The sequence below is a fragment of the Meles meles genome, chromosome 16 (assembly GCF_922984935.1).
Source record: "Meles meles chromosome 16, mMelMel3.1 paternal haplotype, whole genome shotgun sequence".
NCBI classification, from domain to species: domain Eukaryota; kingdom Metazoa; phylum Chordata; class Mammalia; order Carnivora; family Mustelidae; genus Meles; species Meles meles.
In genome coordinates, this window is record NC_060081.1 from 11,834,009 (window position 1) to 11,856,740 (window position 22,732).

Below are 22,732 nucleotides of genomic sequence, written 5' to 3' on the forward strand. Positions count from 1 at the left end.
GCTATGAAGGGTCCCTGGGTCCGGCCTCCCCCATTAGCCACAGCCACACATATGGCCCCTGAAGGAGGTCATCCAGGTGTCCCCACAGCTGGCTGTCCTGAGGTCAGTCAAGGGGCTCTCTGTGCAGAGTCTCTGGCCTGTATATTTTGGCTTGGGAGAAACCAGAACATTATAAAACAAAAGCATTTCTTAGAGTGTGGCCATGGACTTCATGACCCCGGGTCAGATTCCTGGCTCTGTCCTGGACCCACTGATGAATCTCCGTGGAATGGGTCCAGGAGTGTGGGATTGCAACATGTTCTAGGGATCAATGTTTGCTTGCTGCCACCTGAGAGTCAAGGTCAAAGTGCTGAACGAGTCTTCATTTTTCAGACTGTGCGGAGGGCCTGGGCGCTGGCCCGTTGGGGTCAGGATAGGAAAGCCATGGTTTGGGGCAGCTGGGGTTGGTGCTCTGGAGACGGGGGGGGGACAATGCATAGGCAGAGAAGACCCAGGCCCCTCTCTGGAAGCTCCCAGCCCCAGCTTGTTCCAGGCTTTGAGAGCAGGGGGCAGAGAGCAAGGTGGCTCCTGAGGCCAACTTGGCAGGTGAGCAGGGGGCTCCTGCTGCTGAGGAAGCAGGTCCAGTCAGGCAACCTAAGTGCTTCGGAACGGCTGTAGGTGTGGGAGGGTTGGGCCCATTCTCACTGCTGTCCCTGGGCTTCAGATGCTGGCTTTGGGGTTATAAAGGAGGACAGAAAGGACAGTATGCCTCTCGCCCTCCTCCCAGCCCAGAATCTCTACAAATGGCAGCGTACAGCCACTCCCCAAAGGACCGATGACCTCTGTGTCTGTGAGATCCATGAGATCACCCAGGGCCGCGCAGGCTGCTTGATTCCCACACCTCCTGCCCCCAGGCTGTGTGCGCAACTGCAAAGACCAGTGCTGACCCTCCCTGCGACTCTCTCCACCCTCCACCTCTTTGTCAAACACCTGCCTCCTTCTCTTCCCCGAGGAAGAAAAAGCAAAGAGTGAGATGATTTCTCAGACTTCAAACACAAGTTTTGGCTTTTGCCGCCACTGCCAGATGTGAAGCAACAAGCAACTCTGAAAATGTAATTTGCTAGAAAAAAGTAATTTGGTGCTTCTGAGCAATTCAATGACTTAATGAGCCCAGATGGATGATGTGGGCCTTATGTGCAAGAGTCGAGCAGTTAACGTTCCTGTCCAGATCATTCCAAGACTCAGTGCTATTTTTCCTGCTGCATGAAAGTAACTGATACTCCCTGTTATAGACACAAAGGGCCAAATGAACAGTTAAGGACAGTGTACCTCTTGTGTTATGACTGCGGCGTCATAGATCAGAAGAAACTTACTTCCCTGTACTGTGTTAAGGTTATGTTAACCACCGATAATTTTCAGACATAAAACTCAGGAAATCAGAAGACTCAAGACCAGTGAATCCTGACCATTGCCAATGGCAATGAGCGTCAAATGTGAGGGGTGATGTGTCTTCCTCCTGTGTCATCTGCCCCCTCCTGACAACGGGGGTCCCAAGGGGGCCCTGTGAGTGCCAGGCTCTTCAGAGCACTTTCTTCAGTGCTGTTGAGCCGTGTGATCCCCAAGCTGGCAGAATGTGCTCATCGCAGAGAAGAGTCCCTCTAGGATCTCAGAAATAAGCATATGTCTATATCCTAAACACTAAACTCTGACAGCAACACATGTATTAGTCGCCTATTGCTGCTGTAACAAATTTCCACAAACTTGGTGGCATAACTCAGCACCAATTTATTACTCACTGCTCTTCAAGTCAAACATCTGATATCATCTCCCAGGCTGCCTTCCTTCTGGAGGCTCTCAGGGGAAGGCACTCCTGGAGGCTGCCTATATTCCTGGCTGGACACTCCTTTCTGCATCTTCAAAGCCAGCAATGGCGCTCGAGTCCTCACACCGCATCACCTTGACCCTCTCTGCTGCCTTCCTTTCTTACTTACAAGGACTCTGTGGTCACACTGGGCCCAGCCAGATAATCCAGGATAATCTCTCCATTTTAGAGTCAGCTGGCTAGCAACCTTTGTTCTGCCTGCAGCTTTCGTTCCTTGAGACTATGTGAGGCCTCGAAGGCATGATTTTGGGGAGTAGAACATAGACATCTTTGGGAAGCCATTACTCTGCCTACCATGACACATGATAGATCAAAGCCTTTTAAATCCTAACAAACCCAAGCAATTCACAGGCCGGTAAGAGGGGAGGATAAATACACGGTTTGTGTGAAGATGTGGGCAAAACGACGTTGCCAATCAAAGGTTGGGGAGGGGGTGACAGGCAGCACAGGAGGCATCATCAGATCATTCTTCTAAAGGTCACAGCATTTCACAGTATTACATACATCATTTCCAATGTTATTAATGTTCTTTTTCATGCATTCATACTTTCCCAGGTATCGATCTCTGTGTTTCCAAATATTGTAACTATCAGGGGTGCCTGGTTAGCTCAGTGGGTTAAAGCCTCTGCCTTCGGCTCAGGTCATGATCTCAGGGTCCTGGGATTGAGCCCCGCATCGGGCTTTCTGCTCTGTGGGGAGCCTGCTTCCTCCTCTCTCTCTGCCTGCCTCTCTGACTACTTGTGATCTCTCTCTCTGTCAAATAAATAAATAAAATATTTTTAAAAAATATTGTAACTATCAGATAGGTGTATCCCTAGTTTGTAGATAGGGGAATGGGGACTCGAAAAATGAAGACACCTATTTGGTGAACTGGCTGGTAAGTGGTCAGTGCACCCATCTCTCAGAGCCACTCTGCAACCTCCCTGAGATGTAAGAGAGCTGGGAGGCAAGCATCCAGAGGACAGGTGGTGGGGTGGCTGGCCCAAGAACTCCAACACACTTGCCCAGGGGTGGTATATCCCTGCCAGGGAGCCAGGGCATTGGACAGTGTTACTGGGTCCCGTAACTACAGTGCTCTTCTGTGTTCCCCAGGTACCTTCCAGAAATATGGCTCCCTGCACACACTGTCCATAGGACTTAATATATCCAGATGGCCAAAGATTAGGGTCCCAAGAAAGGGGTAGTGATGGGCACTCTGGTTTACACATTAGGCCTATGGGTTTGGCTCCTACAAGTCTCCTGAGAGCGGGGCCTGCCACTAGTGAGCTGACTTGCAGGCCTGGCCTGGTGGGCCTGGGGATGTTCTCCATGGTTCACTCCCCCGGGAGGCCTCCCTCCAGCCCAAACTTCCTTCCTCTGTGAGCAGTTTGGAGAGCAGCTCCCGGTGTCCCCCCAAATCCTCTGGCAGGAAATGGAGAGATCCAAGGGAGTATGGACATGGGCGACACCCCAGACATGCAGCAGCCACAGTCCAGCTGTTCCACGCAAGGTGAGAGCCCCCTTCCTCAGCACGCTGGTGGTAGAAACCTCCTTGAATCTGAGCCCCAGATGCCCTTTGCCTTTCTCCCATCTTTGAGCCTGTCAAGTGGCCTTGCACACAGCTGGCTCTGGGCAGCTCTGTGGCCTGTGGAGCGAATGCCGGGGCCTCTAGAGAGGCGAGTCTTGCTATGGCCGCTCCCCTCCAGCTGCGAGCTAAGTCTGATTCACGAGCCTGCAGGGTCCTAGGCCAAGTGCTTTCTGGAGCTGCTTCAGCTCAGAGACTAAGCCTTTCCTTTGTTAAACCCTCGCTCCAACCTGCTGGGGCTCCCCAGGACACCAGGCAGCTGACGGGCTGCACGGGGTGAGGGAAGGGGGCATCTGGGGGCTCATTAGGCAGTAGTTTGGTTTCAGGCTGTATTTTGAAAACTCTCATCACTAATGAGCTGCACAGCGTGCTGGGGACAAGCAGGGTGCCAAGAGTCTCTGGGTACAATAAGCCCTGATTAGATGGAATATTCACAGAATGAGAGTAATTCTCTGAAATTTCTAGTTAATCATAGACTCCCATGATTTTTTAGAATAGAGTCTTTTAAGACCTTTTATGAAGGAGTCTGGAAGTCGAGGGATCTGAGGAGAATAGAAACCTCGGGGAAATAGGAGAGCGGCTTTGAAATATCTAGGTCTGTCACTCTCAGGATTCACTGACTTCGTGACCTGAGGCAAAGGGACAGGGAACCACATTCAGAAATCAGGCAGCTGGGGGTTGGTCTTGTGGAAGGAAGAAGGTTCTGACATGAAAGCACTACACAAAGTTGGAGGAGGCTCCCTGGAGGGAAGTAGAGGAAGAAAGAGAAATTGTGTGTATGTGGTATTTGTGTGAGATGTGTCTGAGGTATGTGTTTGGTGTGTGTGGTGCATGCGTGTATGTGTGTGGTGTGGGGGGTGTGTGTGTGGTATGGTATCAGGTGTGGTGAGTGTGTGTGGTGTTTGTGTTTGGAGGTGTGTGTGCATGTGTGTGGTATGCATATGTGTGTGGTGTGGTATCACGTGTGTGATGTGTGTGTTTGGGGGTACGTGTGTGCATGTGTGCAGTATGTGTGTGTGGTGTGGTATCAGGTGTGTGATGTGTGTTCTCTGTGTGTGTGTGGTATGTGTGTGTTGTGGTATCAGGTGTGTGATGTGCATGCTTTTGTCTGTGTGTGTGTTGCGGTATCAGGTGTGTGATGTGTGTGTTTCAGTGTGTGTGTGCATGTGTGTGGTATGTGTGTGTGTTGCGGTATCAGGTGTGTGATGTGTGTTTTTGTCTGTGTGTGTGGTGTGGTATCAGGTGTAGTGTGGTAAGGTGTGAATTCAGTCTCCTCAGGGCCTGGGGATTTGCTGTAGAGGAGGCACGTCATGCTAACGGGTCCTGCACTGAGTGAGTCTGAACGACAGTTGTGTACTGAATACACAGGGGGTGGTGACCAACTGTGAAGGACCCAGAAGCATATGCTAATACCCTGGCAGGGCTATGACCTGGTCCATAGTGTCTGAAGACCAGAGACACCCAGACCCCTTGGTGGGCAAGCTACACTGGCACGACTGCTGACCACGCTCCTCAAAGCGGTTCAGAGCCCAGGCTCGGTGGTTGGAAAGCCCTCACTTCAATCACTGGCTTGGCAGCTAACTTGCTGTGTGATCTTGAGCAAGTGGCTTAGCCTGCGAATAACCTCTGTTTCCTCAGCTATAAGATGGGATACTAAATTTGAAGTGTTCTTGCAGGACTGAGGTAACACACACAAGACACCTAGAACAATGCCAGCAGATGGTAAGCTGAGGCGCAGCGTGGCTGTGGTAGGTATTTACGGCTGGAATCCATGCTGGTTGTTGAGTGTCTGAATGTCACTCCCCAAATGCTAGCTATCATTCTAAATGTGGACTTACACTACAACTGTTTACCAGAAATCCATACCAAACTCACGCTGTCGCTCCACCACTTGGGGAGACTGTCCTCTCCATGCCCTGGATCTCAGCACCGCGGCATCAGCCCAGCCCTAAAGCCCATCGTCTCGGTATGTCTTGGCAAACTGGCCTGTGGCTGGTTTGAGTGGTCCGAGAACTAAGCATACTTTTACTTTTTTAAATGGCTGAAAACCAAATTAAAATAAGACTATTTCGTGACACAAGAAAATCACATGAAATTTACATTTTGGTGTCTCTAAGTGGAGTTTTACTGGATTACCCACATCGGTCATTTCTCTATGGTCTATGGCTGCCTTTGCTGTCATGGCCGAGCTGAGTGGTTGCAACGGAGACCTTATGACCTACGACATCTGTGGAATTTCCCATCTGGGCCTTGACAGAAAAGTTATGTCATCCCCCATTTAGACGGAACCTCAGCTAGCCTTGCCTTGGTGCCGGAGGTTAGTGGGTGCTCAGGATAGCGGTGGCCTTCTCAGGCTTCAAGCACTGGGAGACACGGGAAAGGGCTGGCTGTCAGTCGGTGAGGCTGAGGGGAGGGGAATTCTAACAGAAACGCCAAGTTTGCTTTCGCAGGAGACTGCTCACAAATTTACTATTTAAGCAGTATTCCAACAAGAAGCCACTTAGAAGGGAAAGAGTACTTCCCTGCTGCCTTAATCTGACACCATCCTCTCCCCCTGCAGTGCCTTCCAACCCTTCTTCCAAGAAGCTCTTGAAGGATTACCTCAAATGGGCCCATCCACTGAGCAGGACACCAGTTTCCGACCCCTTGTAAAGTTCAAGCACCTGAGGCCCCCACACCATAGATTGTTTATTGCTCTGTAAAACTCTAAGCTTAACTGTGACATTTCTGGTTTTGGTAAAAAACAATGAATACTGGCAATTTTGTATGGTTCGACCCAACAGACTATAAACCTTGAAGCCAATTTGGGGGTAATGTTTTGTAACTTTAAGATGTCATAGCTGGCTTCCGGGATCGGGCACTCCAGGTTTCCACAGGGTTGAGAGGGCGTAGTCCCTCACTAACATTATCACTCTCTTTGGGCTCAGGACCCCATCAGTTCTGCCAAATGTCCTGATGAATCCCTTGCAAATCCCAAACTCAGGATCCAGGTTGATTCAGAACGTGAAATATGCTCTCCTTCATTCCCAAATGTGTTTTATCCAATGCTCACCAGCCAAGCTCAGGAGTAGATGTGGTAAGAGGGATGTTCGGTGAATTTATTCTGCAGAAAATCCCCTTTGTCACTCTTTCCCTCAATGGCTCTCATCTCAGAGACCAGCCCACAGCAAGGTGCCAGAGGACATGAACCCACCCTCCCCCCTTACCTCTCCCTGGACAAAGGCTTGGGTTTGGGACGGATGGCAGCCATGGAGAGAGATGCTTGCCTGGAGGGGGATGAGGAGAAGTTCAGATCCAAGGAGCCTGCCTTTCTGTGCAGCGGTTCTATGCCCACAGCACCCTGCATCTCGCTCTCTATGGGGCAGGAACCTGCCCTGCCGTGGATGGACAGTGAGGACACTTCGGGCCCCACTGCACCCTGGAGTGAGGTGTCTACTGCCACCTGGGAGTCGTGAGTTGGAGAGATGGATGGTGGGGAGCGAGATTTCTTCTTGGTGGATGCCCCAGCGAGAAGCTTCAGCAGCCCACTCTTCTTCTCTTTCTGGAAAGACACACAGAATTGAAATCCCATGGGTTAATACTCCTAAATGCCTTTGTTGTTGACAAGTGAGGAGGGAAGTATAATCTTATTTAGAAACTTTAAACAAACCTTGTAAAGCTGGTTAGAGGAAGAAAACAGAGCTAAGACTGAAAGTTTCTCCAACTCTTGTTTTCCTTTCTTTCCCAAACCTGGTGCAAGTGACCAGAATGGACCCAGGAGGCCCGGAGGCAGGCCAGAAGGCACTACTCCCAGGAAACAATGCTGTCGGCAGTGGGGGCCTTCCTGACAACACACCCCCCTTGCCATCACAGGACCATTCCAGATGGGCAATTCACTTGCTGTGATGAAGGAGCCAGCAGTCAACGTAATTTGCTTCTTCTTACCCAAGAGGGGAGTGAAATGACTCTACATCAGGCTTCCTGAGATTAGCTCCTTCAACCAGTTTATAGAACCAGAGCCCATGTAGCCTGGACGCATCTTTGGAAACCCTGGGCAGCACTGTAGGCAAACTCTGCGCAGATTTCTTTGTACCACACAGGAAACCGGCGGGGTGTGTGTGTGTGTGTGTGTGTGTGTGTGTGTGTGTGTGTGTACATCGCACAGATTCCCTGAGAAAGTCCTTTGCAGGTGGGAAGCACCGCTTGTCCCAGAGCCCAGGGCAGCTCCCCAGTGAGGGCGACTTCTCTCTTGGTGAATTCCCTCAGTGGGAAACATCCTGATAAGACCTCTTGCCCAAGCAGGTGGCTTCCTTATCTTAAGAGAAAGGGCTGCTATGGGATGTGACAGCTAGCAGGTCACGGCTCTTCACACACAAAACCCGTGACATAATCAGTAGGATCTGCCCTTATAACCATGGGGCCATCAATACGCTGTCCCCCTAGGATGTGCAGAGCGCTCTCCTGCTTTAGCTCACTCCCAGTTCCCCTGGAGGACTCCGCATGGTGCCCCACAAAGCCACCTGCTGGCAGGACCGTGAGCACAGAGTCTCTCCTGGGGGCCCTGCTCAGTATTCCCTTTGCACTGAAGGGGCATCCTAGAGGCTTAAAGAAAGCTCTCAATAAAAACAGAGACAGGCTGGGGTGGCGACACAGACCCAGAGAAGGATCTGGGCAATGCCCTCGGGTGGCCAGGACCAGCCACCATGTCTGCCCTGAATTCTACATATCACTGTTAGTGAATGGGCATGTCAGCTTCAGCCTGTGCTGATTACATGGAAGCACGGAAGCAAGCATGTGAACCATTGCCAGTGAGTGAGGTATGTGTGGGAAGGAGAAGTATGTGCATGCAGAAGTGCTTTTAGAACAACACCCTTGCTCTGGGATTTGACCATCTTTATGGTCTTACTCGAATTTTCTTTCTTAAAAAGATTTTATTTATTCCAGAGAAAGAGCACTTGAGAGAGAGCATGCTTGAGTGGGGTTGGGGGGCAGAGGGACAAATGGACTGCCCACTGAGCAGGAGCCCGACTTGGGACTTGGGACTCTTGAGATCATGACCTGAGCCAAAGGCAGATACCTAACCAACTGAGCCATCCATGGACCCCAAGAGTTTAGTTTTCTAATGTTCAGTGGAAATCATGGCAGGGGGATATGGGCACATGATGTAGGACAGTGGCAGCACACGGAAGGCTGAAGCTATAGCCGCTGAGTCAGCGATGAGCATCAGAAACTGCTTTGGTCACAGGGCTGAGCAGACCTTGAGGTGGGCTGATGGGGATTTCCTTTTCCCAACTTCCTTGTCTGCATGGTTAGAGGCTTCTGCAGGAGGGTGGGTTAAGTGGTCCCAAAATATTCTTAAAATGCATATATCCAGGGATGTGCATATCCTTAAGCTAAGCCAGTAACACTTTAGTATGAACAAGTCTGTATGTTTTTCTCTACTCTTAGCATGGATGTTGATAGAAAGAATGGAAGTAGATGTCCTGGATACTCTCCCTGGTGAGGAATGGTGAGTATGGGCGAGCCCCAGGCTAGTGGGGAGCAGGTGAGTATGGGGTAACACAGCGAAGGGCAACCCCCTGTCTGTTTATGTCGCCCCAGCTCTGTGGGGCTTCCACATCCACAAAGTGGTGACACATTTGGGAGAACTTCATGACTTTGGCCACGAGGGGGCGCCACAGAGCTGGCGCAGAGGTGTCCTTGTCTCTCAGTAGCGGGGGCTCTGAGGCCACTGCCACGGCCACAGACATGGCCATGGCCACGGAGAGGTGCGCACAGCTGGCCAGGTGAGTCTGCTCCTCATGATGATCGTCTCCTAACCCGAGGTTATGAAGGGGAGGGCACTGGAGATGGGACACGGTGTAGGCGTGAGGAGTGGCCTCTGATGGTTCATGGTCCTCTGGCGGCTGCGGAAGGGTGAGCCTGACCACTGGACCTAGGGAGCCAGGTGGACACCCAGACGAAACACCCAGACCCTGCCAGGCCAGGCATCACAAAAGCTATCTGCTATCAAATGCTCACATTCCAGTCGCTAACCCTGTGGCAGGGTGAAGCTGAAGGCAACCAGTTAAAGTAATTTAATTGCATAAGTACACATAGAATACACATACAGTGACATAAAATTATGCAGAGTGTGCACGGGATCGGCAGCCCCGCCAGCGCCTGGAGGCGGGAGGAGCCACCGCCTGCCCTCGCTGCCGTCCCCGAGGGGACTGTCTTAGGCTGGGTCCAAGGGGCAGCCCTAGTGGTAGGCCAGTGGGCTCCCAGGACCCGGTGTGAAGCAAACACGTGAGGAGCAGTTTGACAGGGTGGACCCCAGTGCAGGGACAAGCCCTCTAGGCCATGACGCTGGACTGTCAGACGCTCCACGGGCGGGGGTCCCGCTACCAATCCGTTTGTCAGGAAGCACACACCCAGTGGGGCAGCGCCTGCCATGAGAGATGCCGGCCAGTGTCCCAGCCGAAAGGGCTCCAAGTGGGAAGGCCTTTCCACAGTGACTGCCCCCATCACCTGGGGACAAGCGCTGGCTCCACTATATCCAATTATCTCACTGCCATTCAGAGTCGGGTCCCTGGCCTCTGCTTCTTAGGTGATAAAGGCAGGAGGAGACAGAATGAGGATGTGCCCAGGGCAAGCGGGGAGCTGCCTCTTAGAGTTTCAGGGGTAAAACCACAGCCCTACCTGGCACACCCCAACTGTCAACCAGCATCACAGCACTTGTAGCTCCTAGGATGGTGTCCTTCTACCTTGTGAGCAGAGAAGAGGTTTGATCAACAGACACTCTTTTACAAGGTGCTGTCTCAGGACAGAAAGCCCTGAAGCCATGAGCCACGTCACTATAGGGCGTGCTGTGCAGAAGAGAAGACAGAGGCACTGGGTCACTCAGCACGTTTGTGGGGAAGTATGACCTTAGCTGTGGTTTGGAAAGAGGTGTACGAACGTGATGGATAATATTCTTGTTTCAGCTCTCCACAATTGAATATGACAGATGATTTTCTTATTTTGACTTTGGCAAACACGGATATCACAACTGGAAAACCCTCTCCTCTGCTGTCCATGACAGAATTCTGCTAATGCCTCCAGTACTCGGTTATTACAAATTGCTGTGGAATTTGGTGACCTGACGATTACCACAATTACACAGAATTCATAGATGTTCCAAGCCCTCCCCCTGGCGGTCGCCCTATTCTGGGTGATGCAGGTAAGAATCCGCCGATGGGCACTTTGATGGTGGTGGGAACAGACCTGCCAATCAATTTTAGGAGCAACACCACAGGACAACGAAAAGTTTTAGAGGACACAATTTCATGTTAATCTGGACTAGAAGTTTGTTAAAAGAAAGATAGATTTGCCTGGGTTTCTCCTGGGAAAATAACTAAATTAGGGATTTCCTGAGCCTGGTCAGAAGCAGAGAATGGTGACCCCCTTATAATTTTGGGGTCGTTGTAGGTATGTTTTAGGAGAGTCATTGCTGTCCTACACCGTTTCTTGCCAGCATTCCACTGCCTCCATCTGTGGCCTCCATTCCCCTCCCCACAGAAGGGTCACTTTCTATCCCCAGGCCAAGGTGCAGCCATTTCAGCCTTGTGGGGGGCCCAAACAGTCTGAAGTGTGGGAGCAAAACGCCTCCCTCTTACAAGTCCTGCGTGTGGAAGGCACACATGCAGAGAAATGTGCCCTCATCTTTCCAAAATGAGTGATGGGCTGCTCCTCCTCCTCTGCGACGCCCTTCACTGCACCCCGTGCAGGCAACCCTCCCTCGAGGCCTGCCTCCCTCCCCTTCCTCTGCCCCTGGAACAGGACAGAAGCACAGGGGCAGCCCAGGCCAGCGGCATGAAAGCCCGGCTCCAAGTCCTGGCCCTGCCAACACCGGGTTGTTAAGACGACAAATGGAAGAGTCCTTTTTAAACTATGAATGCATGTCACAAATATTTGATTGTGTGGCTGCTTTTATGATGTGTTTATATGATGTGCTATTTTTAGGTTTTTGCAAAACACCCACCACCTACTTAGCTCCCAGTATGTTTTTGCTCAATGAATAAAAGCAACTTCACTTCCACCTGAGGCAGGCGTCTCACTGAGACTCCTCATCTTCCCTTGAGAGACCCCAATAGGCCAGGACGGGGTCCCTTGGCTCTCCGACTTCGGGTACAAAGAACCAACTAGGACATTGGATAAAGTGCCAATGTTGCCTCCACCCTCAAAGATTTTAACCAAGCAGGTCTGAAATGGGGGCAAAAAAAAAGAGTCTGATCCAGGACCTTGGAAGGGATCAATTATAAGCCAATGGTCACGTGTCAACCTGCTGATGTCGTCAGGAGACTACAGACAGCGCTGTAAACACCGAAAGAAGAGATCAGCCTCATGGGAAGCTGAGAAAACAAGGAAACTGGTTTGCTGAGCGCCTACTAAATGCCCAGCCTGGGGAATAGGCATGGATTTTAAAGCTGTGCTTTGCGGTGTTGGCCTATGTGGGTGTGCTGATTCTAAAGCTGAGGGTCCAAGCTGTCTACCAGCTCCCAGGTGGGGTCATCCTCCCTGGTCGCACTCTCAGAGGCACAGGCTGATGTATGAATAGAGGCCAGCCAGCAAGACAGGCCACACCAGGCCGAGGAACAGGCTTGAGCCAAGGGCTGCGGGTACTGGATAAGGTAATTCCGGAAGCTCTGGCTCTCGAAATACGCTTGCAGTTCTGAAAGCCTCCCTCAGCATATAACCAGAGCATCATCATGTGAGAGAAGAGCTTATGAGTTGCATTTAAAAATTTTATGTGTGTACACACACATACTAACACATACGGACACACACACACTCTAAAATAAAGTCATACCCTACTTTGAAAGAACCATCTGGAAACCTAGCATTCAAGAGAAGAGTTATTTGAAGGTGTTCATTCATTATAGGAAAACTGTAAAACATTTTACAAATAATAAAATAATAGTTTTTCTGTTATGGTTAAAATAGGGGCCTCCCTAGGGGCCTTAACTGTTTTACCGAACATTAATGTAAAAACTTGGCAAAAGGGAAAAGAAATTGAAAGCTTAAATTAAGGACTGCTGTCCATTAAGAATCAACCAAAATTATGGAAAATTCTCTGTGAAGTTATAAAAAGCCAAAGGGACTAGAACTTGACTTATAAAATGTGACATTAAAATTTTCAGGGATACAATTCATTTCATTAAAGTGAAGTAAATCCGTAAATGTGACCTATAAGTACCACGTTATCTGATCAAGTTGTCTTCTTTGTTAACCTGTGTTAAAGAAAGTGGCCACAGCCTAGTTCCCCTCAACCAGATTCTTAATTCTTTTCTGCACAGGGAAATATTTAAAATCTCTGGTCGGGCACACACCGAACACTGAGCTACTCATGGTGCGTAGTATGGTGGGTACTATGTCAATTCAGACTTGATTGCGAGGCTTAGCCCTGACAGTCTGGGAAAACCTCAGCCTGAAGAAGAATCCCTAGTTGATTGGGCCCGGGGATGGGTGCATGCTCTGTTCAAAGTCAGAAGGATGACTGAGAACTCTACCTTTAAGAACAAAGGATCAAACACAATCACACATTTTCACTCTATGTTTGCATGAGCTGAGACGCAGGAGACAATGGTCACAAGTCATGGGTCATGTTCAGATGATGTGTGGACACTCAGTGACCTGGGAGCACTTGCAGGCTGAGGGAAGCATAGAAATACTCCTTCCAGATGGTTAATATTAGTTACAGGGGTGAGCGGGCACAGGAGGGAGGCTCTGGGCAGTATTTAGTTTTTGTGATGCACTTTTGTATTTGTTTGAGTCACTATGTCAAACATGTATTTCTTTTAGTTTAACGGGAAACATAATAAAGAAAAAGGTGCCACCTGTTGCTTTGAACATAATAGTACTAGATGTGATGAGCCAGTGAGAACTTTTGCTATTAGCTTATGGACGAGGTGGTCTTATAAGAGGGGGCACTTGGGGTGGCCTTGAGGGCTGGGCAGGTTGGATATAATAAAAGGGAGAGGCCCTGGGGGTGATCTGGTCCCGGTGAGGCATGAGAAGGTGTGGAAGGAAGAGAGGAGATGTCTGTGAGATGAGAAAGGCAGGGGAGAGCATATCCTGGGGCCATGAAAGCAAGCAGAGGGACTGGAAGTCTGCTGGGCAGACACTGGGAGCTGCCAGGAGCTGTGGTTGGGGGCAGAGGTGTGGGAGGGAGAACGCAGATGAGCGAGTGACTTGGGTGGCAACGTCATCAGTACGCAGCCATGGGTGAGGAGACGGAGTGGGGACCATGGGACCAAAGACAGGGATGGTGACCCTCGCAGGGTGTTTGGAGGGAAGGTGATACCAGCTCCTGCCAGTGGGTGATGGGAGTGGGGGCGTGCACCCTGCTACAGCTGTGTATTCTCTCTGTGCCCGCGTGGCCATGGCAGACTCTGGCTGACACAACAGACGGAACGAAAAAGAAAGCAAAACCCAGTTTAGAAGATGATCAGATAGTTCTCAGATGCCACGTCAACCTACGGGCAGTCAGGAACATCTCCGGGCAGGCACCAGTAGGTCCAGGAAGGCCAGAGCTTGGAGAAGTGGGGGCGGCAGTCCTCACACCTCTGAGAACGACTTGCAGCTGTACACTTAGGGTGGAGCTGGTGAGACTGGGGTACACACAGAGGCCTGGGGCACAAGGATTGGGCATGACAAACAGTGCTGGGGGCTTTGAGGAGACTTTAGATCATCAAAATAAGAAACCAAGGGACATGGCACATCCTTTAGCTACTAAGTCTTGTTCCCAGACAGCAAGGGACCACTTGAAAGGCTTTTGATTAAAATATCATGTTTGGGGGGCGCCTGGGTGGCTCAGTGGGTTAAAGCCTCTGCCTTCAGCTCGGGTCATGATCTCAGGGTCCTGGGATCGAGCCCCGCATTGGGCTCTCTGCTCAGTAGGGAGCCTGCTTTCCTCCCTCTCTCTTTGCCTGCCTCTCTGCCTACTTGTGATCTCTGTCTGTCAAATAAATAAATAAAATATTTTAAAAAATATCATGTTTGGAAGGTTTCCTAGTGGAGGTGGGGAAAGGGTAATTAAAAGTTATGCCTTGTTAAAATGTAGATGGGGAAAGGCACATCTCTGCCTGAAATACAGTTACTAGAAGAGCAGAGAAGGGTTATAACAATATAAATTTGTAGTGCATCTTCAGAAAGGATAGAGAAATACAAGATCTATAATAAATAAAGAGACGAAAGTTGAAGACTGAGTCATGAAAGTGACGGGGAAGGGAAGCAGCAGATAACAATGTGCCAATCTGATCGTGCTTTCTCTGGCTTTTGTTTTTGATGGGAGAGATGCCTGCTGCAGTATACTGCTTCTCTTGCAGAGAAGCCAAGTGCTGCCAGGTCACAAGGGTGATGGGTAGGGAGCCATCACTTCCTGATGGGTAGAGGAACCACTTCCTGCTCTTCCTGAGGATTGGAACCATTAAGTGAAGGCTTCGTTCAGTGCTCTGCCTGTGGTACTGTGCTGGGCACTCTGAATGGACAGAAGAGGAAACAGGAGTTCAGGTTGACCAGTCAAGTTCAGTGCAGCAGGAAAAGCTCCTGGAGTACAGGATACTGTCTCCCTGAGGAACCTCAATTAGATGGCACATCATGACAGCTCTGGAGATTGATGGAGCTGGGTGTCACTGTCATTTACCAGCTGACCGATCTTGAACAAGTCACTTGACGGCTCTTAGGCTCAGCTTCCTCATATGTAAAATGGACAATATGTATATATATAACTAATTATACTGCAGACTACTTCTTGAGAGCTCACTATGAACCAGGCACTAAGTCTTGGACATCACTAGCTCTTACATTCTTGAAACAACCCAACAGAAAAAACACAATCTATGAGATTGTAATCAGTGGACACAGGACAATCAACTAGAAACTTGTACCATCTTGATTTAAACCCAGGACTCAATTCCAAATTTGAATGCCAGCTCTACTGCTCTGTCCTGCAAACCAAGGCACGACCTTAGTCAGTAAGTGTGAGGCCCATTGCTGAGGTTTCCGTGTGTTCAGGTCACTTCATAGGTGGGCACCGAGGTATTTACACAGAGCGATGATTACAGAACACGAGGGCTGCATGACAATAAAACAGAGGGCTGGCCAGTTACCCATCACTCTTGTGACCCGGTAGCTCTTGGCTCCTCTGGGCTGCTTCCTCAGGAGGGGACATTGGCAGTGGCCTCAGCGCTGATCAGAGGACTGGTGAGGATGGCAGGTAAAGCACCAAGCAGAGTGCCCAGCACTGAGCCGGCTTTCGGCAGGAAGTCGCTGTCACGACTCTCAGCGATGGTGGTGGTGTATGCCTGTGGTCTTCATCTATTCGCCTGGCCCTCAGCCAGCACTCATGTCCTGGGAGCACAGCCTGAGGTCAGAGGAAACCTAGCATGTGCAGTTATCCACCACAAAAAAAGATCGAGTGGGACTCAGGTGCCAGCCATCTGCCTCTGAGACTCCGGAAGCCTCTTGTGCAGAAAGAAGTTGAAAAATAGGCTCCAAGTCCTGGCGATGGTACACTCAGAAGCTCCCAACCTGCAGAAGCACCCCAGTCTCTGTCTGTAGGGCAGGAACACTGCAAGAAGCAAACCACACTAACCATGTTGTTTTTCCTTGTTTTGTTCACACTCAGCTTGCTGGCTGGAAAGCACCAGGTGCCCTTTCCAGCTTCCAGAAAACACAGTAAATAAAGATGGTGGCAATATGGTGGGGACTAGAACTTAAGAGCAGACAGACACCAGGGACCCACCTCAGCTGGGCCTCTGGTCACCCTGAACCTGACCTGCCCAGGGCACCAGCATCTCCTGCCCATTGACAAGGGCCCTCTACTGGGCTCCTCGACTCTGTATTACGGTTTCTTTCCCCGGCCTTCTGCTCAGCGGCTGGATTTTTCCTGCCAGCGCCGCGCCTTCTCCCCAGCCCCAGGTACAGACGCCGCTGGACTCGGTCCCTTTCTTCACTCGTTCATGTTCTCTTGCCAGAAGCTGTGACAAAGGATTGGCTCTTCAATTCTCTCTTCTGCAGGGGAAGCATCTCTAGCCCCAAGGTCTCAAATGAGCTCTAGGTCTTTCATCTGCAACTTCATCTAGACCCTTCTTAAAGGTAGAAATCACACAAATAAAACCATCAAAATACGCCTGGAGCTGTGAGCTGGAGGAGTGGGGAGGCTCTCTCTGCCCAGCCCTGATGAGAGAGATGCAGAGGTGATCGCGTCCTCCGTGCCCGTGCCTGGGTGAGGGGCCGGGTGAGCCCAGAGGATCGAGGGGCGCAGAAAGAGGGAATGAGGCAGAGCCAGGGGCTGGGGACACGTGCTCTCAGCACCCTCTGCTGACCAGCGTCTTGGCACCGTGCCACCAATTCCTGTCCTCCTCCTTGGCAGAGGGCAGCAGCCCGAGGGTCCCCCGGCTGCTTGGGGCTGTGAGGGCCACACCAGGATGAAGGCCATTCCTCCAAACTTGTAAATTATGGCAGCCCACACTCACCCACCCCTGATCTGTGTTTATCGCTCTCACTCATGTGGCAGGTCTTGCCCCCTTCCAGAGGTCTGACTCTCATGCTCTTATTTCCTTCTCCGTCAAGCAGGCAATGGCACCAGCACCCCAACACCTCTGTTTTACAGAGGAGGACAGAAAGCTGAGCATTGACCACATGCCTGGGGTCGCATATACCATTTCTACTTTAACGTACCTTGTCTTAGGTGGCTCGAGCTGCCCTAAAAAATAACAAATACTGGGTGGCTTAAAGAGCAGACATGTATCTTCTCCTAGCCTAGAGGTTGCAAACCCATAATCGAGGTGCCAACATGGTCAGGTTCTCAGTGAGGGCTCTTTTCCCGGCTGTAGATGGTTGGTTTCTCTGGGACTTTCCTTGCAGTGGGGACATGCAAAGGGAGCCCTCTCTTCCTCTTCTTCTAGAGCCACTCAGTAATCCCATGACGGGGCTCCACTCTCATGGCCTTTTCTAGTAATTACCTCCCCAAGGTCATCTCCACCTGTCATCACATTGGGGATTCATCATATGCCCATTCATTGGGCAGGGCACCCAACTATTCAGTTCATAACATTTTGCCCTTACCCTCCAAATTCATGTCCTTCTTATATGCAGAATGCATTCATTCCATTCCAACAACTCCCAGTCTTAATTAATTCAGGCTTCAACTCCAAAGTCCAATGTGCGAAGTGTTATCTCAATATTCAAATCAGACCTGAGTGAGGCTGGAGCTCCAGCTAGAGCCTGTGAAGCCAGACACACCATGGAACCCCAGGCACCGTGGGGGCACAGGCGTAAATGAGATGTTCCCATTCCAAATGGCAGAAATGGGAAAGAGAAGGATCTACATGTCCCAGGCAAGTCCAAAACTTAGTAAGACAAACCCCACTGGAGCCTGAAGTTTGAGAATACCTATCTGGTTCACTGTCTCCCTTGTAGACCTGCCTGCAAGGCTTCCATTAGAGGCCACCTGCCTATTGGAACTGAGGGTTTGGCCTTCATGATCTCTGAATCACCTTAAGGTCCTTTGTCCCCTTCTTTGAAAAATAGCACACATTTGTAGCTGGATAGCTCTATGGTCTTGTCCTGTAGGATCCAAGAAGTCCTACAGCCACCCTTCATTCCATCCCACTTGCTCCGTTCCTGCTAGTTCAAAGTGGCAGTGTCCCCGCAGTCCTGGCTCCCGTGGAGATGGCCGGTCACCTCCACAAGCCACACCTGACATCTCAAATAATTGTTCAACCTCACACTTACATTCTTCTCAGAACACGTGTTCTTATTTTTTTTTTTTTTGCAATATGGGTAGCCTAAGAAATTTCCTAAATGCCCAAGTTCTGGTTCCTTTTTGGTAAACAATTCCTTCTTCCTCTTGCACTCTACTCTAAGCAGTCAGGAGCTAAGCCAGTCCTAAGACACTTTGTTTAGAAATTTCCTCAGCTAACCAACAATGGCATCACTCAAAGGTCCACAGGAGAACACAGTTCAGCTAAATTCTTTGCTGCTTTATAATGGAGAGTGCCCTCCTTCCAGTTTCCAATAATGCGTTCCTCATTTCCCTCTGAGACCTAAGAGACACTATTCTTTAACATTCATATTTCCACCAATGTCCTGTTCATGATTATTAAGGTATTCTCTAAGAAAAGAGGCACTTTCTCTCCAGTGCTTCTCTTTTCTTTCGGAGCCTTCACCAGAACGGTCTTCAGTGTCCATAGATCAGGCACCTCAAACTCTCCCAGGCTCTACCCACCATCGGGTTCCACAGCTGCACCCACATTTTTAGGTATTTTAGGTATTTTTAGGTATTTGCACTTCTTGCAATCAAAATCTGCATTAGTTTGTCCAGGTATCCATAGCACAGTATCACAGACTGGGTGACTGAACTAACAGAAACTTATATTCTCACAGCCTGAAAGCTGGAGGTCCGAGATTAGACTGTCAGGTTGTGAGGGCTCTCTTCCTGGCTTGCAGAAAGCCCCTCTCCTGTGCTAAGGGGCCTTTCCTTAGGTGTGCATGTGGAGAGGGAGGTCTCTCTCTTCTTCTTCTTCTAAGGCCATTGATCCCAACAGGAGGGTCCCGCCCTCATGACCTCATCTAACACTAATTAGGGTGAGGCCCCACCTCACACTGGGGGTTCATGCTTCAACTTATGAGTTTTGGAGGGACATGAACATTCAGTCAAAAACAGTCTTTTACATAACTGCTGGGTGAGGGTCATAGTCACCTCATTTGCAGATCAGGAAATTCAAGTTCAGAGAGATGAAGTGGGTGGGACTGGGCTTTGGATCCAGGACTCCATGGTGAATCCAGGCCTGCCATTACCCGTGCAGTTGATGAATGAGTGAATGGAGGGAGGGTTTACCGTTCCTTCGTTCCTTCCTTACTGGTGTCATCAAGGCCTCTGGCCTGGGCCCTCCCACCCTGATCTACCCTATACACCAGAGCCAGACTACAGTTCTGGAACATTACTCAGTATCTGCTGAGTCTAACCAGTCTTCACATACTGCGCCTGAACACAGTCACATCTCCAGGGCTAAGGTGGCCCGGATGCCCCCATCGGTCCTGCAGGTCCTTGAAACTTTCTGAGTGATGGATATTGGGTGCTATCCCCAGATCGAACACAGCCAGTCTACACAGAGCAGCTGAGTCACGTCGCTCTCTTTCCTCTTGGCCCCATTGTCCCCAAAGCCTTCCCCAGGGCAGAACTCACTGAGCACAAGCCTGGGTCCCAGGCCCACCCCAGGCCAGCATTCCACTAAGGCACTGAACAAACATGATCTGAGCCCAGTGGGCCTGTGGCAGCAGCACATGCCACTTCTTCAGGGTGGTCCCACGACACCGTCCCTCCATACAGCAGGCAAGGCGGGGCTCAGGGCACCTGGGGCACATGCAACCCACCATCAGTGGGTACCGAGTGAAGGAAGGACGTGCCTCGCTTGGATTGTATGCAGCAGACTTGCTGGCCATGCCCTGGGAAGCGGTGGGTCATAGGGCACTGGGATGCTCATTCTGAAGCTGCGAGAGCAGACTGAGACTCCGGACAGAGAAGGGAAAGAGAGTCAAGGCAGCACTGCAACAAGTTGCTGGACGCAGACCTCTTGGCTCATCTTCAGCTCCTCCTACCTACCAGCCATACCCCTTGAACAAGAGTTGAATTTTCTATGCCTCAGAAATGGGGTAACAGTAGGACCTACCACAGAGGGTTGTCATGGGAACCAAACAAAACCATGCATGCCAGACGCCTGACACCTGGGAGATGCACGTCTGCCTGCACTCACCATGACCGGGGCTCTCAGTACGGCTACTCCACGGATGGGTGGGGCCGTGGAGACGTTGGACACAGGCTTTCCTTCTGCAAGAAGAAGTCTTGGTATGGATGACACTTCAGTGACCCTTCATGGCTGGTGTTTACTTTGTTGGAGAAGAAAACATCAGCTCTCAGCCAAAGGAACAGTGCAGGTTCTAGTCTTTTCTCCTAATCAGTGGTCCTCACAAGTAGCAAAGTTGAAGTCACTCTTCCTACGGGCTGTGACCACACGTTTGGCCCAAGGGGACACATCCCCTGTGCAGCATGGAGCTTCAGGGGGCTGTCAGGTTTGCAAAGCAGTCCATGCCCCCCTCCCTAATATTAAGAAACTGACAATCTATTTCAACTGAGAAACGAGGAGGCAGAGGGTGTGTGTGGGTGCCCAGCTCTGTCAAGTGCATACCCGGATGGGGCTGTGAAGTTCGGTAGTGGGGCTCCTGGCAGCCTGGGCCAGTGTCTTCTGTGCCCATGATGTCAGTGGGAGCTGGAAAGCAAGACTTTGTGGAATAGCATATTCAAGAGAATTTATTTTTGCACTTAATTAAAAAAGTACTGAATCAGAGGACAAGCAATGTACCAGCTGAGCTCAAGGAAAGAGTGAGAGGTCACAGAGCTAGACCTTGGGTGATGTGGCAGACTGAATTTTCCAAATATGGCCACAACGCTGTCTCCCTTCTCACTCACCCTCCTTGCAAAGTGACTTCGGCACTCTCCTTGTTCAGTGACAGGAGTCGTATCTCACCCCCATGTGCCGGAGAACTTGTGACAGCCTCCACTGACAGAGCACACTGGAAATGCCACTCGTGATTCAAGGCATGAAGGTGCCATGTGCTGACTCCCAGAACCCAGCCACCACTCTGCAAGGAAGCCCAAGCCCGCCCATGTGCACAGACCATGGAGAGGCCACACTGACGTTTGATGAACAGCCCAGCTGCCAGCATGCACTGCCAAACCTGGGAGTGAGCGCCCCTGCAGGTGGCCCTGGCCCCCACCAGCAACCCCCCACTCCCACAGCCTCACAGATTCAGCTGAGGCCCCAGACCTGGCAGAGTAGAAACAGACCCCTGGGTGTGCCCTGCCCAAGGTCCTGACCCACAGAACAGGAGATAAGCATATCAAAGCGAATATCATTCCACACCATGGAGTTCTGGGGGTTGATTTGCTCTGCAGCCAGAGTAACTGGGGCAGATTCACTTTGACCTGTCGTGAGATTTCCCAGCCCAGACCACGCCCACACAATGAGAGTGCTGGCATGGCTATGGTTGGGTATAAAAATCTCACATATGAGCTTCAGTCACACACACACACACACACACACACACACACACACACACTGCATTTGTGATAAACAAGTGTGGGATGGAAAGATGAAAACACATCCCAACAGGCTTTTTTGGAAAATGTTACAGAAACATTGGAAAGATATGCGACTGAAGGCTAACCAGGCATCCAAATAATAAATGAGAAGAATTCTGTCAGGAAAGATGCCAAGATCTGAACTTCAGTATAGTTTTACTGGAAATATCAAGAGTTCTAGATAACCTAATACAACCAAGTAAAAAAGCAGGGTCATTAAAAACTGAGAATGTGGGGTGTTTAGAAGCTAGAAGGCCTCATCCTCATTCCCAGGCTGGACTTGAAATTGGGGTAGAAGGGTTTTCCCCAGAGGATGCATTTTTCTGACAGCCCACAGAATCCAATCCCTGTGAGTCTGAGTGTCTCAGAGAGAGAAAGGTGGCTTTACAGGAACAGAGAAAGAGAGAAGAAAAAAAAAGAGACAAGATGGAAGTTAACGAGGCTGTGAGGACATAAAAACATTTAAATTGCTTTCCCAAAATGCTGCCTCCAACCAGGCAGCTCCTTTTCCTCTGAGAAGACACTGCTCAGCTAGCTTAGAGGACTTGGTGGGTCCTTTTGTCACTGTCAGTGGACAGGATGCTCAGGGGACCTTCTCCCCTAAGGGCTTCTCTCGGTCTTGTAGTCCCTCAAGGTATGTGGCATTACCAGGGTGGGGGAGGTGCGGAGGCAGACATTCAAGGACCCTGCAGGAGGAAGCGATCACCTCCATGTGGGTCTACACTGAAGGGAGGACTCCACAGTCACCCAATCACTTCAATCTCCCATCTCCTGCTGGGAGCACCCAAGTAGAGGGTAGCTCTCCCCTAGCCACATATATCTGCCTGGGACAAAGACTTTCTGATCTCCTGATCTCCTTTTAGGGGTTTCAGGATTGGGCTGGGGAGAGGAGCATGGGTGACAGCCCAAAGCCATGGCTAGAAGGAATGGGTGACATGCCACTGATTGCATATGACTTGCCATTTCTTCCTTGGAGAGCAGAGTGACATGGTTTTTAGAGGTGAAAGCTGTGCCTTTGTAGAAATGTGGGAGAGATATTCTCTTCTTGGGGTCAGTTCCTAATAATCACTACGTGATGTAGGGTTTATGCTCCCTGCTCAGCGGGAAGGAAGTATAAGCTTCCTGGATTTCCAGTTTTCCCCAAGGCTATGGTCCTTCAGGG

General features: G+C 50.4%; 1 protein-coding gene across 1 annotated transcript in view; it reads right to left on the minus strand.

Moving 5' to 3' along the window:
• The window catches only part of SH3RF3 (SH3 domain containing ring finger 3), a 398,130-nt gene that overhangs the window by 1,035 nt on the left and 374,363 nt on the right, over positions 1 to 22,732 (minus strand). Inside the window, exon 9 of the mRNA XM_045981399.1 lies at positions 6,632 to 6,966. Within this exon, the coding sequence (XP_045837355.1) occupies positions 6,632 to 6,966 (335 nt within the window). The remainder of the gene's footprint in view (positions 1 to 6,631; positions 6,967 to 22,732) is intronic.